This window comes from Scyliorhinus canicula, chromosome 2, assembly GCF_902713615.1.
Source record: "Scyliorhinus canicula chromosome 2, sScyCan1.1, whole genome shotgun sequence".
Classification (NCBI taxonomy): domain Eukaryota; kingdom Metazoa; phylum Chordata; class Chondrichthyes; order Carcharhiniformes; family Scyliorhinidae; genus Scyliorhinus; species Scyliorhinus canicula.
In genome coordinates this window covers 115,445,664-115,470,490 of record NC_052147.1, presented here as the reverse complement: position 1 = coordinate 115,470,490, position 24,827 = coordinate 115,445,664, and the positions used below count along the sequence as shown (strand labels likewise).

Here is a 24,827-nt window from a genome sequence, read left to right as displayed (position 1 = left end):
GCATATTTGACTGTGCTGAACAGTTGATATTCATAATCAAATGAATCAGAGTTATCAGTTAATGCAAACCTTTCTTGTGAAATACTTGGAAAGTTAATCAGATTGCTCTCTCAACAAATACTCATTTCAGAAATGTATTTATGTTGTAAGTACAGATACAAGTCCCAAACAAGCCAATTATTCAGTCATATTTGCTTTATACAATTACAATGGAGAAGCTCTTTGAGCTATCAGAATGCACTGACGAGAATATTCAATAACTTGTAAAAATTAGTTATTGCATACAATTCTGGTTGCCACAGAAGGATGTGGATGCTTTAGCGAGGGTACAGAAGATGTTTATCAGGGTGTTGCTTGGTCTGGAGGGTATTAGTTTAGACGAGAGGTTGAATAAACTCAGATAGTTTTCACTGGAATGACAAGAGGTTGAGGGGTGATCTGATAGAGATTTACAAAATTACGAGTGGCATGGACAGAGTGGATAGTCAGACGCATTTTCCCAGGGTGGAAAAGTCAATTACTGGGGGACATAGGTTGAAGGTGCAAGGGGAAAGTTTAGAGGATTAGAGGAGATGTGCGAGGCAGGTCTTTTTTGCACAGAGGGGGCTGAGTGCCTGGAATGCGTTGCCGAGGGAGGTGGTGGAAGCAGATACGATAGCGCGTTTAAGAGGCGTCTTGATGAATACATGAATTGGATGCGAATAGAGGGATATGGACCCTGGAAGTGCAGAAATGTTCAGTTTAAACAGGCATCATGACCAGCACAGGCTTGGAGGGCCGAAGGGCCTGTTCTTTGAGTCTCACTTGTTAGCATCCGACTGCAACATGTGACAATATTCAGAAATTTCAGCTCAGCACAGGAAAATAATACAAATCAGACAATAGTACCATAGAATTCCTAGAGTGCAGAAGGAGGCCATTCAGCATATGGAAACTGGACCTTGAATTTAAAAAAAAATTAGTACTGTTAAATGGGCAACAGTGGCTATGCAGCATTTATTGCCCATCCTATCATTACTGTGAGGGTATTGTAGCTAAGGGTGCTAAGTCCCTTTGTGGAATGACATTAGTGGTCTAGTCAGGTTTTTGCAATGACAACAGCATTCGTGGTCAATTTTTCTCTGGCACCAGTCCACAAATTACCATTTAATTAATTACATTTCCCAATTTGCCACAATATGATTTCACCTCATGACTTAAGTGAGTAGCTTGCTATCGTAACTATCTGAACATATCCAGGAACCAGATTTTGAGCATCAGGCTGTCAAGATAATTTGTTGCAGTATGTAGGCTTTTATGGTTTGGTCAATAAATAAAGATTGCCAAAATGACACATCTTTGTATACATTTTTCAACCGCCTCAACATCCCTTTTCCAAGTATCCCACATCATTTAATATGGATGGCCACAACATTGTTCCCACTCCATAAATAAAAAATCTTGCTCAACTGCTGTGACTGTTCTGCAATATATTTTAATAACGTGAACTTTGCGGTAAATTTTCAGAAATAAATATTTTGTACTTGGTAATAGCTGCAGAATTAGCGCCTATCCACCGTAAAAAGATGCTGACTCACTTAAAATACATGGAATTTATGGGGCTATAGCATATCAAACTTATGCTTTTCAACAAATATTCAACCACTACTATCACAGGCCTCGGCAGAAAGTAAAAGTAAATTTTGCACACAAGCGTAACCAAATCTTCTGTAGTTTTATGAAACTTTCAATGGGGTGCTACTGAATATGAATAAACAGTGCATGTTCCCTTAAAAATGAGTTGCGTGTCGAGATTGCTTATTCATTTTCAATGTCACCTTGAATCCAGCATTTTGCCATTTCGAGCAGTACAGCCTCTGACTCTTAATTAGGAGACTCTGGTCTGAATCTCTCCCTTGACTTGGTAACCCACTTAGTTTAGATTTATGGGTATCGAAAGCTCAACCACAATTGTAAAAAAGCACAGCAAATAAATACAGTCAAGCCATGAAGGAATGGAATGAGGGCTGAGACAATAAGCAGCAGACTACACACCAAATTGAGGAAGAATTGAGCAACAACTTCATGCATAAAATCCAGGAAAGGGTATTGTGCGTATTTAAATTCGCAACAGGAAAATTAAATATGGTGGAATTAGCTAATAAAATGCAATTGCATCCTGGTCAATATCCTTACTGACAAAACATGGGTTGGAATAAAAGGAAACCTTTCCCTTCATTTCTCCAAGAACAAGCCTCAATCCAATGTCTGAAAGTCTTCTCTCTTACTCACCAATGTGATACTTGGATATTCTCTACAAATAAATTGTATACGAGGATATATTGGGCTAAATTTTCTCGACTCCCGGTCGTCCAACCCTGAGTTAAGAGCTGGACATTTGGGACAGTACCAAGGTAGTTACTGAATAGTTACCCAGGAAATGTTAGGTAGATTAAAACCTAATCTAAATCCTGGTAACTCCAGAATTAACCCTGCCCCCACAATCACTCGCTCTAACTGCTCCCTCCCAACCCCCTCTGCAAAACCACGATGACCTAACCACCCAACTAAACGCCCCCAACTACAGATCTGACCTGAGCCCGACTATCCTCCATCACCCACTACCACCTCCTCGATGCAACTTGATTATCCTTCCCAAACACAATCAGGGGGGCATGGTAGCACAAGGGAGGCACAGTAGCAGAGTGGTTAGCACAGTTGCTTCACAGCTCCAGGGTCCCAGTTTCGATTCCTGGCTTGGGTCACCGTCTGAGCGGAGTCTGCTCATTCTCCCCGTGTCTGCGTGGGTTTCCTCTGGGTGCTCCGGTTTCCTCCCACAGTCCAAAGATGTGCAGGTTAGGTGGATTGGCCATGATAAATTGCCCTTAGTGTACAAAAAGGTTGAGAGGGGTTACTGGGTTACGGGGATAGGGTGGAGTTGTGGGCTTGGGTAGGGTGCTCTTTCCAAGGACCAGTGCAGACTCGATAGGCTGAATGGCCTCCTTCTGCACTGTAAATTCTATGATTCTACACCCCCGATCCATTTACTCACCTCACCACTTACTCCTCTGCCCATTTATCCACCTACCTACTCCAAGCCCCTATCAACAGAGCCCCTACCCTCTTACCCACCTACCCACTTATCCCCCCATCTACTTGTCCATCCACCCATAAATTCTATCATCCATTAACTATTATTCAAATCTGACAATTACAGCTAAAAGCCCCTGTGTAAAAAACCTGTGTCCTGTCTTCCATTCCTCTATACTCCGGTTCAGTGGTTCCCAATGGACGCTGCCCTCTGCATTTCTGTGAAAGCAGGATTCCGAAGGCTCTGAAATGCAGAACAGCATTGAGTTGGGGGAATTTTTTGACCAAAGCGGCAGTCCAACGATGATTGCCACTCCTTGGGATGATCTGGGCCATGGTGTTACCAGAATGTTGGTAGACGGTGACCAAACTCAAAATAAGTGAGAAAGAAATGGATGACATAAAGTGAGTACAACATTGACTGGTAGCCTGGGAAATCATGATTTTGTTCAACAAGAAAGATTAATTGAATGGATCACACGTTTATTTAGGTTTCCTGCAACCGGTTATTTGGAGCAAGATTGTGTCATTGGAGTTGGTCAAAAGCACAAGTGCATCTGGTTAAACATTTGGCTAGTCTACAAACAAGTTAAATCACAACTGTAAAAGCAAAATCTGCTGGAAATCAGAACGCAAAACAGAAAATGGTAGAAAACCCCAGCAGTTCAGTTGGCATCTATAGAGAGAGAGAAACATAGCTCATGTCTCAAATTAATAACCTCTCTTCCCTTATGCACTCTTCAACCTCAACTTGTTCATGAGACACATCATCCTCCTTTAACCCTATTCCCACTAACCTCCTGTCCTGGCCCCCATGTTAGCTGATATTGCCAATTATCTCCCCTCAAATGCTACCCAGTTCCCTTCAAATCTACCATCTTCACCCACTTCTCAGAAAAAGATCCTTGAACACTCCTTGAATGCCTTGTAACTTCCCAAATCCATCTTTCCCACAATTCCATATTTGATCCCGTGCAATCAGGTCACCACCATTTCACAGCATTGACCATTAATTTCCTCCCACTAAACATTTAAAAGGCTGAAGGCATTGGGATAAGTTTTCTGGTCCTGCCCGCCGCAGGAATCGTAGCGGATGGGACAGAAAATTTGATGGACCATTTATGGGTCTGTTGACCTCGGGTGGGAATTGCCAGTCTCAGGGCAAGCACAACCGGAAAATCCCACATATTGCCACAAACTCCATTTTGAGCCCGCAGTGTCACCCCTATCTCATGTTAATGCCTGTGGCTGAACCAGACCATTTGCAATTTTAGTATCCTATTTAATCCTGAAATGAGCTTCTAATCTCATATCTACCTCATCGCTAACTCCATCTTCTTCCATATATGTAACATTGTCCTCTCTGCCTCAAACTTATCTGCTGAAGAAAATCCTTTGTTACCTCTTGACTTGGCTATCCCAATGCCCTCACAGTGTCTTACCTTATGAACTTGAATGCCTCTGAAACTCTGTTGCCCCTATCCTAACTTTCACAAAGTTCCACTTACCCATTGTTGACCTACAAATGGCTCCCGATCAAGCAATGCTTTGGTGTTAAAATTCTCAACCTTGTTTTCAAATCCCTCCATGTCTTCACCCTCCCTTCACTCTAACCTCCTCCAGGCCTACCGCCTGACAAGGTCTCTGTGCTCCTCTAATTCAGACCTTCTGTCTATGCCCAATTAAATTGCTTCATCAGTGATGGCTATGTCTTCAGCTGCCTAGGTCCTAAGTTCTGGAATTCCCTACCCGAGCCTCACTGCCTCTCTCACCTCCTTTAAGTTGCTCCTTAACATCAATCTCTTCACCTGTGCCAAATGTCGTTTTGGATGTTTAACCCCTTCAAAGTGCTATATAAATGCAAGTTGTTGTTGCTTCTCTTCCCACAGAACATTTGTGGTTTTTATAACAATGTAATAATACTGCATTTTCAACCAATAGGTTTGAATTCAGGAATCGGCTACAGCCTCTATACTGGAGCTCTTGTACACAATGAGGTGGTTCACTAGCCTCAGCCATGTCCCCTGAGGGGCTCCTTGTTGTCGTATATTAGTCAAGACGATTTAAACTATGGATGGGAATGCAAGTTAAACCACTGTGCAACCACCTAAACATATACTTTTGAATTTTAATTCTAGCTACCTATTTTTCCTTATGTGACAAAAACCATATGACTTCCTTGTTTTAACCATTTCTGAGACCACCAAACTATTTCACGTTATGAGGCAGTAAATTTTGGATCATCCATTCTATGGTAATGAGGTTTAAAAAAAATCTGCGACATGCATTAATGCTGATTGAAAGGTAAGCTTTCCACCTGAAGTTGCAGCAGTAATTCTCTGAAAGTGGTTTATATTCTACACAGTAAACTGACAAATCAAGAAATATACGAATGCTAATGTCTTTTTTACGAGTCTTGGGGTTATAATTCAGACAGCTTGGCCATTCAGCGCCTTGAAAGTCTCGTATTTGGTTCTTGTAACAATAACAATTCAGCCAAAAATTCAGCCATGAGGGCAGCACGGTGGGTTAGCCCTGCTGCCTCATGGCGCTGAGGTCCCAGGTTCGATCCCGGCTCTGGGTCACTGTCCGTGTAGTTTGCACATTCTCCCTGTGTTTGCGTGGGTTTCGCCCCCACAACCCAAAGATGTGCAAGATAGGTGGATTGGCCACGCTAAATTGCCCCTTAATTGGAAAAAATGAATTGGGTACTCTAAAATTTTTTTTAAATTCAGCCATGAGGCGGCTGAAGTCCCAGTGTGTTTATGACAAAGGAGTAAAAGGAAAATCCGTTCAATGAGTTAGTCAAAAACGCAAACATGATGTTCTGTGTGAAGAATTATTTTCTTCCTTCTTCTGTGAAGACTATAAATTTGCGTGGATCTGTCTAAACTTCATGCAATATGCAGTCAAATTTATGTTACTAACAGAGACACACAGCACATTCACAATCAAGCACCACAGGACAAATAAAAGCGGAAAGAAGGACAATTGAAACTAAATCAGAAAATGCTGCAACACACCAAATGCTAAGTCAACACACACGGAAAGAGCAGGCAGGCTGAGAACTTTGGCCAACACCAGAGGGCAGCTGCTTTCCACCAAAATTTTTGCATGTTCTGAGTGGGAGAAGGGTCAACTTCAGGCAGCCCCATTCAATAATCATAAACTGGGTAGCTCCAAGTGACAAAAAGAACAAACATGCCAAATCTTCCCGAATGCCTTTAAGATGCATGGAAATAGAGATGAAGGGAATTTTTGTTTTTTGTCAGTGTGTGGAGTTTTGGGCTATGAATATTCTTGCCAGAAATGAACGCATCTATTTTTGGTGAGCTGCCATTAATAGAACATGTACAAATTTTAAGCCCTGATCTTATGAAATGGCAGAGCAGCCTCGAGGGGCCGAATGATCTACTCCTGCCCCTAATTCATATGTTCATAAAATAAATTTTAGACAGTTTACAACAATATGCTATGGTGCAGAAAACGTGCCATAATGTGGAGCTCTTTGCAACATGACTGGGAAGTAAAATAGAGAATTGAAGATGTTTATTGGGAAGATGATAGATTTTAGATTCGAACCCGCTAATTTATGATAATGCTGGGTTCCTTCGCGTATCTTTGGAGTGATCTTCCTTAAATCATGTGGAAAATGAAGAATAAGGGTATGCTTACAGTTTTACTTGAAGTGTTTGTCAACATTTCAGTTTTAATGGAATCTACATGGCATTATTATTTCCCATCTGAACTTCAGTGGAGCCCAATAAGAACAGTATCACTATCAAGCAACTGGTATCAAACTGGCCTAATAATTTGTTTAATCAGTTTAAAGAAGAATCCTTTCCTGTGAAGACATAACTTGAGATAAACAATAGTCACCCATTGCCAACTTTCAAGCCACATAAACCTGGGGCCCATTCCTGTACACAATCCTTCTATTAACTAGATTAAGGCAGTACAACAAGCCAACCGTATTGGTTCTCTGAAGCTGCAGCAAAGGCAATGTCAAAAACAAGTACTATAGCATGGAAATGCCTCAAATATAATGCTGCCTAGATGCACTGCCCAGCAAGTACCACCTTAATTAGTTATCGAGAATTATGATATGAATCTTAATTTAATGAATTTGCAGAATACTTTAAAACATTGGGCTGGTTTAGCGCAGGGCTAAATCACTGGCTTTGAAAGAAGACCAAGGCAGGCCAGCAGCACGGTTCAATTCCCGTACCAGCCTCTCTGAACAGGCGCCGGAATGTGGCGATTAGGGGCTTTTCACAGCAACTTCATCTGAAGCCTACTTGTGACAATAAGCGATTTTCATTTCATTTTTCATTTTTTCAACATCGCGGCACCTCTACACAAGAACCAGAGCGTTTACATTGAACACAGATAAAGACTTCAGCATGGTATAACGGTTCTGCATCAGAAACAAATGAAATTCCCAATAGCTGTCGATGAGCATTGCAATTTGAAAGACTGGGATTAATTCTCCAGAGTTTTCCAATTCTACATTAGCAAAATTCATGAGAACTGTGCAGAGGACAATTTTGGAAGGATGCAAAATGAAAGCTAGATTTGCACACATTTTTATTATGAAGTTGGCAAAATCTTTCCAGTGCTCTTGCAAACAGAAACCAGCAAAGTGAATAGTGTCGAATTTGGTTTTGACACATCATTCTTTGAATCTTGTGCCTTTAAAAGTGGGATGTCAATTTTGAAAAATATTGTATCTAAAACAAAGAGAAGAAAGTGAGAGGGAACTCTTCTAGCCATACTCTTCCTACGTGACTTGAAAAGATAATGAGATTTTACACATATCCTTCCCCCTAACCAAAAAAAACACAGAAAAAATGTTTTGAAGCCAGTGCAATGTCAGCAGTAAATAAAATCCCTCCTTGTCTTTTGGGTACTTACCAGGGTTATATTTAAAGGTGGCACCATATTGTTGTTCATTTGTTCCCTAACAGCTTTTAAACATTAATGCTGCCATTTTAAGACTGATTTAGTTCTGCCAAAAGATATTAAATATTTGGGGGCAAAAAATCCCTTCACTCTCTTCCTCCCCACCCTTCTTACACTCTACCACACGACTCATTTTATTCAAAATCAGAAAAAAAACATCAAAGGTCACATGCAGAATTGCAAATACTGTGTTTACAGGAGCAGGGCGCAAAGCAACACAGTAGTGCATTATGATGCAAGAACACGTGCAGTGTACCTCTGTAGCACAATAAGAAGGTGTGCATGAAGAGAGCTCAGCCTGGTTGTGCAGCAAGGGAAAAGAAAACACCATTAATGAGGAAGGAGTGCTGAGTAAGGGTCTGAAGAGGTTCTCTGCATAGGTGGTTCCAGCTCTGAGGCAGAAGGCAGGGGTTTCATCAATATTTACTCTCTTGAAGTTGACGGCTAAGGTAAATTATGAGAGCTGAGTTTTAAATAATATGGGCTAAAGCCAACGAAGATCCTGCATCCTTTTTGTTCCTTATATTCTAGACACAATCCTTCTAATTAACCTGCAGCACTTTTTACATCCCTTGCAGCATGTGCCTCAGATTACTTTTCACACTGGTTTTGTTAAGATCTCATGTCAGAAAACTTTCAAATCAAATAAAAATGTATTGGCTTGAATTCTGCTCAGCTGAAAGTGTTGAAAAGGGGTTATCTTCAACAAAGGTCAGGAGAAACCGGTAGTGCCATAGATATCAACAATCAAATCTGTATCACAGTTGCCTCACTTTAGTTGTGAAGAGATCTTGAGTATTCTTTACAACCTGAAAACGATGGCCGATGCAAATGCTTCAATACTGATCACCAAAGATGCAAAAGTGGAATTTTAAAAATTGTCTTCTGCAAATTGGCATTTATTTTAAGGTTTCTGTTGTGCAGATTTTCTGTTGATGCAGTTTTCCACTTTTGCCAATATAGAGCAACAAAACGGATACCTTTTCTTTCAAGACAGCAGAACTGAAATTCTTAATTAACCATGAGAGCTAATTCTTAGTCTCCAGCCTCAATTCTAATGAAACCCCTGTTGTGGTGGAGGAGGAAGAGGAAGGGAAGAGAAAAAGAAATAAAGTAAAAAATTTGAGCTGGTGTTATCGGCCAGCAGCAGAGTAACATCACCAGGTAAAATTATATATTTACTTTGAGAGAGCCTCCTTTCACATTTCCTTCTAGCTGATCTCTGAGCTCCTCCAGCTTTTGATGGAGCTACATGTAAACATCAGAAAATGATTTAAACAGCATGTCCTTTCATTTAATACTACATTCCTCATCACTTTTGGGAGAGATTAAACTTGAAAACCTGTATCACTTGCACTCCAAACTGTTTTTCACTAAGGAAGTTTTTGGACCAATACTTAAAGCTGCAATGAATTACAGTGTACACTTGGTACAGTTTAGTCATTGTGCGCAGCTATTTATAAGAAAACAGGTTTGTCTCCTTTCAAAAATATAAAAAAGATTAAGTGGATTGTTCAGGTGATTGTTCAGAAAGATTCTGCCCTTTATTCTCCTGCACTTTATCAATCATAAGGCCATTCCTAATCAACTGGAAAGGTGTTCAAGGTTCATGAGCATAGCAAACTCAACTTTCATACAGTCAGAATTCTAACATGCCAGGAGTACAATTGCCAAGGCTTTTCTGTGAGGGACATTTGCACAATTAATTCTTCTGTGTAGTCCCTACTGAGCTTAAAATAGATCTCACGAGTCAATGGATCAAGTTGGGTTTCAGCTATTTAACTTGCCAGTGCGACACTCTTCACAGAATCACAGAATTTACAGTGCAGAATGAAACCATTCGGCCCATCGAGTCTGCACCTGCCCTTGGAAAGAGCACCTCAACCAAGCCCACACTTCCCCATAACCCCACCTAACCTTTTTTTGGCCACTAAGGGGCAATTCAGCATGGCCAATCCACCTAACCTGCACATATTTGGACTGTGGGAGGAAACCGGAGCACCCGGAGGAAACTCACGCCGACGTGAGGAGAACGTGCAGACTCCACACAGACAGTGACCCAAGCCGGGAATCGAACCTGGGACCCTGGAGCTGTGAAGCAACTGTGCTAGCCACAATGCTATCGTGCTGCCCCTGATTTATTTTTTCAATCATCAAAAGTGTTTTCTTCCTCCATAAGTTTCCACTGCTTCCTCCATAACTACTTCTTCCTGCACTGAGACTGGTCATGATCACTTGCTTCCTGGACAGCATAGCTGGGGTTACAAACTCATCTTTTGTAATCTATGGGGCACTCCAGTGACGTAGGCCAACTATGCCCTAATCTTAATTTAAAAACCCCAATTTACATCCCAACCACATGTAATTACAATTATGGTGTGATTTTGTTACATACGCAGGTTCAATATGCTACCTGAGGCTAAGACTTAGACATTCATGTGTTGTCATAGTTTGTTCAGGTTAATTTGTTGAGAAAACAGGAGCAACGATACTCTGCAATTTAAAAATAACCACTAGGCATTCATTGCTTCTTTGGACCGTTTCCTTTCTCAACAGTTTGGCAGATTGTGATTGAATCATATAATCAACAATTCTATCGATAGAAATCAAGCTATGCTGACTATCTGAAGTGAAAAATTTGGGTAGGTGGGAAAATCAGTGGCGGTCACATCTGAAGTAAATGTTACAAGTATGAGAAAGCCCTCTGGCCAAACTTGCTGTTGTGATGCTGGGTGCCAAAAAGCACATTAACAGTTGGAGACTAAAACTTTACAGCACACCTGTTATAAAAGATATATTAGAGACAAGGAGTCAACTAGTGTTTAATTTTATTGTAAATTTACAGGCACCCAAATTGATAGGTGAGCTACAATGCAAACTTAACTTGTATTAAAATGCTGTTAGCTGTATGAATAAGATTCTACAGAGCGGGAATCTAGGGTTGATTACAAGGCACCAATATGTTTAAAGATTTCTCATGACATTACAAAGTGCAAACTTGTGTGGGTCAATTCTCTTGATCAGATTAGTGCATTCAAGCTTCTTCCATTTTCCAAAGCTTTTAAAAATATACGAGGGATACTTTTCTGGCAACTCTAAGACTTTCATACTTTCGTTTGGTAATCAACTATTGTGATCTCATGTACCAGGGGCAGGGACATTCTGTGCAATTGAAGTGTGGGAAGACTGTGGTAAACAATCATGCCAAAGTTTATTCCAACTCGCGCAAACAGATGGTGTCAGTGAATTATGCACACATTCTGTAAATAGATATGTTTTTGTAGACAATAGTTTATCTTATATTCTGGATTCAATTTTAGATCATCAAAAGTGTGAATAGCTGATCAGAGAACTTGTATTTGTGCCCTCAACACACCTTTTCTGAGAAATGGCACACCACCAATGCTTAAAAGCCAAATCACATTAACACAGGCAAGGAGAAAACCTACATTTCAGATTTTTGTCAACTGAAAAAGTGACACGAACTATAATTTTAGACACTTCTGCTTGAGTTTTCTTTGCACTTTTAAGTCATTTGAAATTTAGAATCATGGAAAGGCACAGAAAAGAATAGGCCATCGCCATCATGCCTCTATCAGCTGTTTGCTGGAGCAGTCCATTTAGCCGCATGTAGCGGCTCTTCCTCCATAGTCCTGAGATATTTTTACTCTTCAAGTATTCACCTAGTTTCCTTTAGAAACTTATAATTGAATCTGCTTCCAGATCACAATAACTTGCTGTGCAAAAAAAGAAGTTCCCTCACGTCACCTCTGGTTCTTTTATTCATCACCTTACATCTGTGCCCTGAGGTTAGCGATTGCTTTGCCTCTGGAAAAAGTTATTTCTTATTTACTCTGTGCAAACTGCTCACGTCTTGAACACTTCCATCAAATTTCCTTTTCATCTACTCTGCTGTAAATCGTACAACGCCAGCTTCATCGGGTTTCATTTCATGTTAGTCACGTTTAGCTGAATTTTCTTTCTCAGAATATGTAAATATGTAATAGTTGTGATTAAAAATGCACTTGTACGATTGGTTATCTTTGTGGGCATAAAATAAAGTCACTTTATAACTGATGTTCCACTTTCTCTGTGTTGCACATTATATTGTACAGCCTATTAGGTAGCATTCAGTAAACACAACTTTCAGAGGACTATTTCCATTCTGTAAATGGACAAAGCAATGTTTAAATACAAGCAGCTAAGTTCTCTTCAAATAGGTGCGACAGAAAATTCTGAGTCGCACACACATTCCTCAAGTAACTGCACTGCTACCAATTAACCATCCTATCCAACCAATTAGATGTATCCGTGTATTCTCTTCTCTTTGAAAGGAATGTATTTGGGGATCAGGAGGACCAGGAGCAGCTGCCACAATAATCCAAGCAGCTATGATTTTACACTGCCTTCTAGAGCTAATGTCGTTTCCCCAAATATTCATTTGCGAAACACCGCAATCAGAACACAAATTTTTGCAATTAAAAAAAAAGTGGGTACGGCGATAACTTTTCTGAGCATCTTCATTTGTAGCAACATGCTCATTCGGCAAGTGGGGCTGTTATTTACAAAATGCCAAACTGTTATTTTTGTTCGGTTACAGGCAAAAATAGAGACCAATGAATGAGACGGTGTGAAGATCACAAAAGTTATCTGTAATAAATTGCAGCTTTAAGTTTTAATAGGCTTCAAATTTAGGGAGTGAGGAACGTGATGTCAAGGTGCTAAACCGAGAGCCGGCAAATAACCAGTAAGGAGCTGCGCATTTCTTTTGTCCTGAAGAAATAATCTACTGACTTTGTTGCTTGAAACAGATACACCTTAAAATAATTTCCTTCACCTTCATTTAGTAAACAAGCTGCATGAGAATATCAGAAGAAAAAGGGAAAGAGCTCGTGATACAAATTATCAAACAGCAGATAAACTGGAAAGGAAGATAAGACATAACACAGAAGTTGGAACACCACATTTTCGTCAATTTCCAAACACAAGTAATTAACATTAAACTCAATGTGAAAATAAACTTCATATAGGGACAACTACAAAGATATGAAAAAGCAATGAAGTCAAAGACTGCAAGTTTGGGGAAAATGGGAGGCAGTAGAGAAAGCAAGTACGAAATGCTAAACAAACTTGCAGAAAGTTTGTGAACATATTTACTTTGAGAGATCCGCCTCTACTAGCAACTCCTTTCCCTTCATCCGCCCTTCGAAGTTGCTAAAATGGGGGTGTGGGGGGAGGAAGGGGGGGGGGGGGGAGAAGTGTTAAAGGCAGAAGAACGAAGAAATGTGAACTTAAAAAACAAATTAGGTGACTGTTCAAAATATGCAAGACATCTTATGAAATATTTCAAAATTCCAGCTATTCCATATAATTGTCAGACAGGGTTGCCAACCACTTAAACACCACTTTATGACAGAGAAGGCAATTTTAAATGACAGCCAATTTGGTGTTTTCTTTTAAACAGAATAACATCAACAAAATGAAAAGGATTTGTCATGCAAATGTTCACCAATAGATTTTTCTTGTAAAACAACGTATCCTACTTTTATCTTGTAGAACTGCCCAGGTAAAATAATCCTACCATGAATTTTAATCAAAAAATTAAAAAACTTAAAAAGTTGGCAACACTGTGGCTGTGCAGCTCATTAAATGTACTACATGTATTAAATCATTCCTGTTATAATTATAGCTTTAATTAACATTACGTGTCCCAGTCGACCGCAAGTTAATGCTCTAAATCCTTTCCTTAGCAAAAGTAGCTAGGAACACCATTGAAGTATTGTTGAAAGCTAACACAAATGTACAAGCACTTTGTACTTATTAACTAAACATCTAATAATGACATTTGCTTTTCGACCATATTTCAAGTTTACAGAAATAAAAGGGCACAAAGTAGAACTGATCGTCTGTGAAAGTAGCCTTGGGTTAGTAATAAATAGGTTGATCCTGAAAAAACCATGGCGAAAAAGGATTAAAAAAATATATCTTTAGTCTTCATATTTGAAAACAAGAATACAAACTTGGAAATCTAAATGAATGCAATTATGTCTATGTAGTTTTTCTTGGGTGAGGAGGTTGAATTTGTTTTCAATATACAAGTTTATGCCACCAAAACAATGCCAAGCAATGACTTTTTGGAAGTGAGTGATACAGAATTCTAACAGCCCCGAAATAGGTGAATCAAATTTCCATACATTTGGCTCAGTGATTAACATCTGAGACTGATGTCTTCGAATTTCCCTGAGAATTTCAATTCTGGGACTGAAATTAATGGGATCACATATACAAGTGGACTCATCGTAAGAATGAGAAACACTATTCTGTTCTTGAACAAAGCTGAAGGAAAGAACAATATCAAGTTGAACGATGACAGTGACTTCTGACATATTCTCGAAAACACTATCGGGGTTGGTTGTGTATTTTCAGTTACGGGATCAGAATGCCCCAAGTCTCATGTCGACTTTTAAAGGAATTTGATCGCCTGAATTTCATCTCTGCGGTTAGGGATTTCCTTTCAGGTGCCTGTCCCCCATCATCTTAACTTTGTTTACCTATGTTACGGTGATCTTCTACCGCACTGTCAGCAAGGTCACAGTGGTGAGGTGGGAGTGGCTTCAAGGACGTTCTTAATCAATATGAACAATATAAAAACTGGTGTTTTTTCACAGTGACTGTAGCTGTCAAGAAAATATTCCATTTCATTTTGTGGTTTAAACAAAAAAGGAAGTTTTATGCTGAGCAAGGAAACAAAAGATCAAATCTTTATAAGAAATCAAATCTCCAGTGTAATTTTATAAAATGACCTACAGTCAAACATACAAATTGGACTTTCTTCTGCATTCATAGCATGTGGACTTCACTGACTGGGCCTGCATTTATTGCCCATCAGAAGATGGAGGTGAGCTGCCTTCTTGAACCGCTGCAATCCCTGTAGACTATACCACAAGAAACTGGAAAGTGGTCCAGATAGAATGCATCAACTGTATTTTGCCAATCTAATTTTATCTTGTATCATTCATTTCCTTTCTGCCTTCCATGATTTCAAGGTATCACAATTATGGCTAAATTCAGGGCCAAAACAGCTGTTTGTTATTTTGCTATAGAACTATACATGGGAGACTTTGCTAGATACTCAAGTGCTTGCCAAAGAAAACAGAAAAGGTTTTAAAGATGCCCCTCGATAAGCAAGCCCTTTTAGAAAAACCGCTCGAAAATATCTGCACTCTGGGGTCACATGATGCGAACGTGGGAATGGCTGTGTTTCTGTGGCGCTACTCATCCTTTAATCCTCCCATTTATAACTCTCACGTAGCCCATATTTATCTAATCTGGGAGTGAAACTTAATATTATGTCCTTGGAAGATTTCTGGCTGAACATTGATGACAAAATGCAGAGAAATCCTGAGAACATCGTTGACAAAAGAGAGCAGTTAAGCAACTGGGGTGGAGACAGCTCCTCAACATGGTGATTTAATCCTCGAAGGGGCTCTTGGTCCGCCACTCTTGAAGGAATTACAGCTGATGATTGCTATTGTTATTAAGGTCATTGACGAGAAACTCAGCTTATTAGTGTAGAATATCAGTGCTCATGGTATGAAACTGCAGAATACTGGCAAAAGGTTCAATGAAGCGGAGGAGAGAATTCTTACTGTCAAAAATGCAACATCCTCAGTTGAGGCCCACTTGCAATCTTTGGAAAAGAAACTACATGGTATGTCAGAATTCCGGGACGATCTGGAAAATCGAAGCTGGAGGACAAAAGTTTGGATTATCAATAGGAGCTGAGGGTTAAGTCCCAGTTAAATTCTTTGAGAGTTGGCTACCACGTTTTTTTAACCTACATATGAAAGCTGGGCCTATTAAGTTAGAAAGGGCACATTGTATCCTGTCTTTGAGGCCGAGGAACAATCAGCGTTGCCAGCCTGTAATTATGGATTTTCAATCTTCGGAGATCACCACAGAGCATTGGAAGCAGTGAAATATAATGGGGCCTTGCTCTATGATGTAGCAAAGCTCTCTTTCTTCCAAGATTTCTCAGCAGCGATACAACAGAAGCCCACGGGTTCCGATGAAGTTAGAAAATGGCTGAAAGCTATCAGAGTGCAATATGCTCTGCTATATCTTGCCATCGTTGAGAGTGAATTCTGTAAAGACATTCGACAATCCGGCTAAGGCCTTTGTGAAATCCACTGAAGACAATAATTTGGAGTAACAATCTGCATTCCACTAAATTCTGGACTCTATCTCTTGTCATTATAATTCCTTCCTCATTCTGCGTTGTTATTTGTCATGCTGATAGGGATGGTTGAGCATTACAATGAGTATTTTATCCTTAAGAATACCAGGGAGTTCCATTTGTCTTGAATGGAAAACACCTCTCAGCATGCGCCTTCTAGTTAAGGAGAGCACTCTGCAGGTTGTATGGTACTGGCTGTGTGATGGATCTCAGTCTTTTCTCCTTCTTATCCGTATGTTTATAATAGTATATGCTTTATGGTCTCCTTTGCTTTATTCATGATATGTATGAGTAGCGTCACTGCTGGGAGATGGGCGAGTAGCTTAATTCTTAATGGAAGGGGTTAGAATGCAGAAACGGAATTCGGCACTTATCCTTATCGTGGTATACCTTGGGCTGGATTCTCCGCCCCACCACACCACTTTTCAACCTCGACCCGCCGGTGGGATTCTCCGTTACGCTGGCCGGTCAATGGGGTTTCCCATTGTGGGGCAGCCCCACGCCGTCGGGAAATCCCCGGGCGCTGGCAAAATGGAGAATCACGCCAGTGGAGAATCCCGCCCCCCATCTTCTCTTTTTTTTAGGGGAAAGACTCCATGATGAAAAGTCTGTAGGTATAGCCCTACGGGTCCTCACATTTGGTGAGGGAAAACCCCCACAGACCTAACAACTTTGTATATTTATTTTATTTTGGGGTTCGAGAATCGTTAACTGGTTCCTGTAAGGATACAGGCAGGTCTCATATCCTAGAAATATACTTTATAATTTGCCAATTGTGCCACTGGTACAGTTGGAGATGGAGAAGGTGAGCATAATCCAATGACCATGCTGAACCTGAAAAGCGGCTCAGCGCAGCACAGTATGGGCGATAAAAGCTGGGAGACCCGCTCCCGGGACCTACATGGCTCACAATGCCTCACAAGATCCAGTGCAATTGCACGAGAACTTACGATATAAATCATGCCCATTGTGGGTGGAATCACTGTTTGGCAAATCAACATATTAGAGCGAGACAGCTATTTTTACTCTAATGTGCAGTTTCCGGAGATATCTGAGGTTTTGGGATTCATCCCCTTCACCTCAGAGACCTCGGGCAAGTGCCATTCAGCACTGGTGGCACTCATGGGGGTCTCTCAGGGGATTGGAGGCCTCCAGCTGCATGCCCTTTGGGCAAGGTGGTGCCCACCACCTTGGCAGTATCAGCCTGGCACCTTTGCTGCAGTAGGGAGTTCTCTTGGTAGGATGTTCTGGCAGAGTTCTGGCAAGCGAAGCGCCCCGGGGTACAAAACCAGGCTATGAGCGGCTTCGGCTGCAGGTTTCCCGCTGAGGCCCCTTATACAACGCCAGTTCATTTTGTGCTTTTCGGTGCTGCAAACACCAGGAAAGATGCAGCTAAATGCGCTCGCTATGGGACTTTGTTCCCAATTAGTTGAATTGAGCCCCATGTGGTTTGGTTCATGACCGAGCAGGGCACATAAATCTCCGGCTTGTAAGCGTCTTTCTCTTTATGTCAATATTCTACACACTCTTTGGCTGAATAAGCAATGGCAGTAGCTACTTTGAAACTTTGCTCCTGGAAAGTACTGGGAGTATGTCATCCTATTAAGAGAAAACAATTTTGTCTTTCCTTAAAAAGGAAAAGGTTGACATAGCTTTATTGTAAGATATTCATTTAGATGAAAAGGAGCATCTAAAATTGAAGAGGGACTGGGTGGAGCAGGTGTTTGTAGCCAGGGTGTTGCAGTATTAAGTCAATAAAAATGTGCCTTTTAAAATGGAGGACTATGTGAAGGATAAGTGGGGTAGGTATGTGATTGTCAAGGGGCTATTGTATGGGGGAAATGTCTCAATAATGAATGTCAATGGTTCCCCCATTTTATTCCTCTGATTTTGTTGCTAGAGTCTTCATGGACTTTGCTGAATTGGCATCAACTAACTCCTTTGTAGGTGGGGACTTCAATTGTCATCTTAACCCTTTGAAGGGCAAACTCCCGGTAACTAGGAATACCCCCACACGACGGGCAAAGGTTTTAGCATCGGTGTGCGAGGATGTGGGGTATTCACAAGTGTGGAGAACACTGCATCCTAAAGATAAAGAGTTCACTTTCTTCTCTGCTCCCCACCAAAGTCATAATGGAATTGGCTATTATTTCATGCCAAAAACAATCCTACACTCAATGACTTCCTGCCCCATGGGTATGTGATGAATGGTTACTGCACCTTTATTGTAATGGTCCCTTTAAGACCGGGTTTGGAACCCTGAGGGACCTCTGACTCCACCCCCTAGGGAGCCATATATAAGGTAATGTCCAGTGGGCCGTGTGCAGTGAGCACACCTCTCGGTAGCTGACTGGTTCTCTGCTAATTAAAGCCTTTGTATTACCAACCATCTCTCTCGAGTTGTAATTCTCGGTCGCCGGAGGCTGCAGAAATGTTTAAATACTGGCTTCGGTGTTTTGAGGCCTACCTAAACTCCTCGGAAACTACAGTCGATGGACCTCGCAAGCTAAGCCTACTACACGCCTGGGTGGGCCACAGACTCTCCTCCGTGATCGAGAAGGCCACCACGTACGAGGTGGCGGTCAAAATCCTGCGGAAGCGCTTCGTTAAGCCAATAAACGAGGTACACGCCCGGCATTTGCTCTCGACCTGCCGGCAGCACTCTGGGGAAGCGCTAGACGAGTACGTGGAAAGACTCACCGTGCTTGCTAGGAACTGCAACCACAAGGAGGTGACGGCAGAAGTCCATATGAACTTGCACATCCGAGATGCTTTCGTGTCCGGTATACGATCCACATACATCAGGCAGCGACTCCTTGAAGACGGAGCAAAAGACCTTCAAGGCACGGTAACGCTCGTCTCCTCTCTGGAAGTGGCCCACCATAATCTCCGCCATTACTCCATGGACCCTGCGAGCCCCTCTTGGTCCCGTCCAGACTCGGCCACGCTACAGGCCTGCGTCGCGCGGTGACCTGCTCACACCCGGGGGCACACCGTGCTATTTCTGTGGGCAACGCCAGCACCCACGTCAGCATTGCCCATCCCGCTCCGCTATCTGCAACGACTGTGGAAAGAAGGGGAATTTTGCAAAGATCTGCCTGGCTGGGCCCAAGGCCTAGAAACAAAAGTCTCATCGGGCCCAGAAATCGAGCTCCCAGGCCTACAGGCCCCGCAACGCGCTGTGCGCCGGCCGGACATGCCCCCTTCTGACGCGTCATTGGCCTCGTGCGAGTCATGGGGGCGGGCATCTTGGCGGCGGCCATTTTCAAAATCCGACACGTGCGACCGATGGCGGCGGCCATTTTGTGAGTCCGACTCAGCTGAGGACTCTGACTACTCGCAACTGGGAGCGATCACCCTCGACCAATCACGGCCGAAGCACCTGCGGAACTCCATGATGCAGGTCCAAATCAACGGGCGCGACACTCCCTGCCTCTTCGACTCCGGGAGCACGGAGAGCTTTATTCACCCAGAAACGGTAAGGCGCTGCTCCTTGCGCACCTATCCCGCCTCCCAAACTATCGCCCTCGCCTCTGGGTCCACATCACGGGGTATTGTGTCGCGAACCTCGCGATCCAGGGCGCCGAATACGCCCATTTCAAACTGTATATCCTCCCTCACCTCTGCGCCCCCCCTGTTGCTCGGTGTGGACTTTCAGTGTAGCCACCAAAGCCTGACGCTGAAGTTCGACGGACCCCTGCCCCCACTCACGGTATGTAGCCTGGCAACACTTAATGTTGCACCAACCCCCCTCTTCGCGAACCTCACCCCGACTGTAAGTCCGTCACCACCAGGAGTCGGCGGTACAGTGCCCAAGACATGACTTTTATCAAGTCAGAGGTTCAGAGGTTGCTGAAAGAAAGGGTCATAGAGGCCAGCAACAGCCCCTGGAGAGCACAAGTATTGGTAGTCTGGTCTGGGGAAAAGAAACGGATGGTGGTGGACTATAGTCAGACCATAAACTGTTTAACGCAGCTCGATGCATACCCCCTTCCACGCATAGCAGAAATGGTTAACCAGATCGCCCAGTACCGAGTATTCTCCACGGTTGACCTAAAATCCGCCTACCATCAGCTCCCTATCCGCCCGGAGGACCGCCCCTACACGGCCTTCGAAGCAGCCAGTCGGCTTTTTCACTTCCTCAGGGTCCCTTTTGGCATCACAAATGGGGTCTCAAAGGGCGATGGACCAAATGGTGGATTTGGACCAGTATGGCTTACGGGCTACTTACCCGTACTTGGACAATGTCACCATCTGTGGCCATGACCAGCAGGACCACGACGCAAACCTAAAAAAGTTCTTCCAGATCGCCCGGGCCCTCAATCTGACCTACAACAAAGAGAAATGCTTTTTCCACACAACCTGACTAGCCATCCTTGGCTACGTCGTGGAAAACGGGGTCCAAGGCCCAGACCTACCGCAACACCTACTTCCTCACTGTCATCGACAAATTCTCCCGCTTCTCATTCGCTGTCCCCTGCCCCGATATGACCTCGGCCACCGAAATCAAGGCACTGCACAGCATCTTCACCCTGTTTGGTTTCCCCGCTTATATCCACAGCGACCGGGGTACATCGTTCATGAGCGATGAGCTGTGTCATTATCTGCTCAACAAGGGCATCGCCTCGAACGACCAGCTATAACCCGCGGGGAAGCGGGCAGGTGGAGAGGGAGAACGCGACAGTTTGGAAGGCTGTCCTTCTAGCCCTACGGTCAAGGAGTCTCCCAACCACCCGCTGGCAGGAGGTCCTACCCGATGCGCTACACTCCATTAGGTCGGCACGGCCGCGAATGAGACCCCTCACAATCGCTTGTTTGTCTTCCCCAGGAAGTCCATTTCCGGGGTCTCGCGTCCACGCTGGCTGACGACTCAGGGACCAGTTCTACTCCGGGCGCACGCGAGGAGCCATAAGACGGACCCTCTAGTCGAGAGGTTCCAGCTGCTGCATGCGAACCCCCAATACGCCTACGTCGGAGCTGAGAAGGTCAACAAGGACAATCAAACCACCCAAAAGACTAGACATGTAATTCCACTTGACCCCCGACGGACTCTGTGTTTTCTTTTAAAGCAGGGGGTGAACTCCGCCTCCGGCTCCATCCCCAGGGAACCATATATAAGATAATGTCCAGTGGGAACACTTCTGGGTAGCTGACTAGTTGTCTGCTAATTAAAGCCAACCATTATTACCAACCATCTCTCTCGAGTTGTAATTGAGGGTATCTCAGGGTAGCATTGTGATTTGTGATCACACGCTAGTCTTCCTGGAAATTTTATTCAAGGGGACCTATTCCTGGTTTCGATACTGGAGATTTGATGCGTCATGGCTCAGGGATCATAACTTTATCTCGTACTTTAAGACTGAATCTGATTTCTTCTAGTCAGGCAATTCTCTTTCTGATATAAGCTCCTCAATCCTATGGGAAACCTGCAAGGCTTATGCTAGGGGTTTGGTCATTTCGTATCCGGCTAACAAAAACATAAAATACTGGCTGGAAGTAAAATTGGCTGAAACAGAGAGGGAGTCCGACAGGAATCCTAGCAATTTCTGGCAAGGGTTTGCTGATGTCATGTCAGACCTTTTAAAGGTGAGGGTGGTGCCGTGTCCAGAGGTGGCGATCTGTGGTGTGTCGGAGGACCCGGGAGCCCAGGGCTTGAGAGAGGCTGATATTCTGGCCTGTGCCTCCCTGGTGGCCTGGAGACAGATATTACCCGGTTGGAGGGACTCGGAACACCTGAAGCGCGGGGGTATGGGTTAACGACATGGTGGGGTTTCTCAGACTTCAGAAAATTAAATTCGCCTTGAGGGGATTGCTGCAAGGGTTTGCCCAGAGGTGGCAGCCATTTATCGACTTCTTCGAGAAAAGTTAAGCTGTCAGCAGGGGGGCTGGGGGAGAGGGAGGGGAAAGAGGAGACATGGGGGAGGGGGAGTAAGGGCAGGAGAACCAGTGGAAAATAGTCCTGTTTGTGTAAGCCATGTTGGCTGGGGTTTGTTATTGTGGGGGGGGGGGGGGGCTTGGTTATATTGGTTTGTTCCTGTTGCAACCTGATGTTTAAAATTGTTGCAATTATAATAAAATATCTTTAAAAAAAAAGAATCCCAGCCATTCGCTGCTGAAAGAAATTGATGCAACCTGAATGGTTTTGGACTCCTTGTTGACTCAATGTGTCAAACATAAGTTATGGGAGTTTGGAAAGCCAGGTACCTGGCTTTTCTTACTAGTAAGGGAGCAGGGCTATTTCCTCTGTGCTAGACTCAAAAGATAATAGAATGATTAAAACGGAGGGCGTTAATAAGCCATTTAAAGATTTTATGCCAATTTATCTAAAACAGACCAGTCTGGGGATGCAGTGACAATGGAGGGTTTATTTTCCTTCCTCTAACTCCCAACAATTTCTGATAACCAAAGGTCCTGAATGCTCCAATTTTGAGGGAGGAGTTGACTCTTCCCCTGAGGGAGCTTCAATCTGGTAGGACCCTGGGGCCCGATGGTTTTCAATGAAAATTTGATAAGAAACTTAAAGACTTGCTCATAGATCCTTCGCTTGGTATGTATAGCCACTCATTTGAAGCAGGTCTACTGCTATAGTCACTTTGTGAATCAAATATTTCCTTAATTTTAAGGCAAGTAAGAATCCTGAAGAGTGGTCTATAGGCCAATCTCGCCCCTGAATGTAGATTTAAAATTGTTGTCTAAGGTGCTGGCAGGCACCTAGAAACAATCCTCCCTATGACCATCCAGGGTGGTCAGACTGGGTTCATAAAGGGCCGGAATTCATGCAGCAATGTCAGGAGGTTATCATATATCATTCAGGTCTTTCAAAAGCACATGTTAGATGATTTTGTGATCTCTTTGGATGCAAAGTAAGCTTTTGACCGGGTGGAATGGAATTATTTATTTTATACGCTGCAAAAGTTCAGATTGGGAAGGGTGTTTGTTAAATGTTTACAAGTGCTTTATAAAAGTACACTGACGGCAGTTCTTAATAGCGGTTATAGATCTGATAATCTTTGTCTCCAGTGAGGGACTAGACAAGTCTAACGTTATTGTTTTCAATGGCTACTGAGCCAAGCAGAGGCAATTAGATGGTACTCTTTGGTATTTGGGCTATTTAGTGGGGGAAACAACACAAGATTACGCTATATGCGGATGACATGGTTTGTATCTAAGCCGGGCGTTTCTGTTCCCACTATTATTGATGTGGTGGGTAGGTTTAGCCTCTTTTCAGGTTATAAAATCAACTTTATGAAGTCTGAGGCTATACTTCTGGAAAGACTTAGAGGGAGACCTTCCCTCTTTGCTATTTTCCTATTTAGATGGTCCCTCTCAGGCGTTAATAATTTGGGTATTTTTGTTACCCCCTTTTTCAGACATTTGTATGGGGCAAACATCCCCCTTACTTACTTGCATCTATTAAGTGGTACCTACATCGTTGGTCCTCCTTACCAATATCAGTACACCACTGATTAAGATGAATGTACTGCCTAGGTTATTGTATCCTTTACAGACGTTGTCAATTCTTGCTTTCATCCAAGGTCCTAACGTGAATTAATGGGGTGGTCAGTTATTTTATATGGAATGAAAAAGAACCTTGCTTAAAGCTAGTCATGGAAAAAAATCCTCTGCTCCTGGATTAACGATAAATCTCCTTCAGTTCAGAGTTGCCATAAAATCATCATGGATTGTAATCCAATGGAATTCCTAACCTGCATACTCCCATGGAAATCGGATGCATTCCTCCCATTGATTAATATTCTGTAGGCGAGGGTGTGCACCATTTATTATCGTGGCTTTTTGTATAAATGGAGGTGCCTGGCACAATGATTAAGCTGAACCAACTATGTTGGTGTTCTCCTGTCTTTTTCTGTGTTCATATCTGGAGAAATATTCATGCTGTACTGTACCAGTTTTGAGGGTTTGTTGCGTTATTTGTAAAAATGGGAAAACACTAATGAAAATATATTTCTTAAAAATATCTGCAATGCGACATTCCTGCAATACTGGCAGTAACACAAACATATGGGACTTTTTTATTCATTCATGGGGGTGTGGATATTGATGGCAATACACACGTTTTGCCAATCACTTAATTACCCTTAAGAAGGGGTGATGGTGAGACACCTTCTTGAACATCCATGATGATTTTATGCCAACTCTGAACTGAAGGAGATTTATCGTTAATCCAGGAGCAGAGGATTTTCTTCCATGGCTAGCTTTAAGCAAGGTTCTTTTTCATTCCATATAAAATAACTGACCACCCCATTAATTCACTTTAGGACCTTGGATGAAAGCAAGAATTGACAACATCTGTAAAGGATACAATAACCTAGGCAGTGGTATACTGCCCAGCCACGATATTGGTAAGGAGGACCAACAATGTAGATCTCACTTAATAGAGGCAAGTAAATAAGGGGGATGTTTGCAGTCCATCAGGTGAAGCTACTTCCACAGTGGCGATCTTGCGGCACAGTGGTAGTTCTCCAACCTCTGAGTCAGAAGCTATGGAATGTAATCCCACTCCAGGATTTAGTTGTCATGGAAAGAATGTTTATCATGCGAT

The 24,827-nt window shown here is 42.7% G+C and overlaps 1 protein-coding gene across 22 annotated transcripts in view; it reads right to left on the bottom strand.

Annotated features, from left to right (window-relative positions):
- LOC119957355 (gephyrin) overlaps positions 1–24,827 on the bottom strand; it is a 671,364-nt gene that overhangs the window by 189,058 nt on the left and 457,479 nt on the right. For 16 of the 22 annotated variants that reach the window (XM_038785368.1, XM_038785379.1, XM_038785283.1 and 13 more), the window contains one exon: positions 8,288–8,329. The exons of the other annotated variants lie outside the window; for them this stretch is intronic. In XM_038785368.1, the coding sequence (XP_038641296.1) occupies positions 8,288–8,329 (42 nt within the window). The remainder of the gene's footprint in view (positions 1–8,287; positions 8,330–24,827) is intronic. 22 annotated transcript variants of the gene reach the window in all.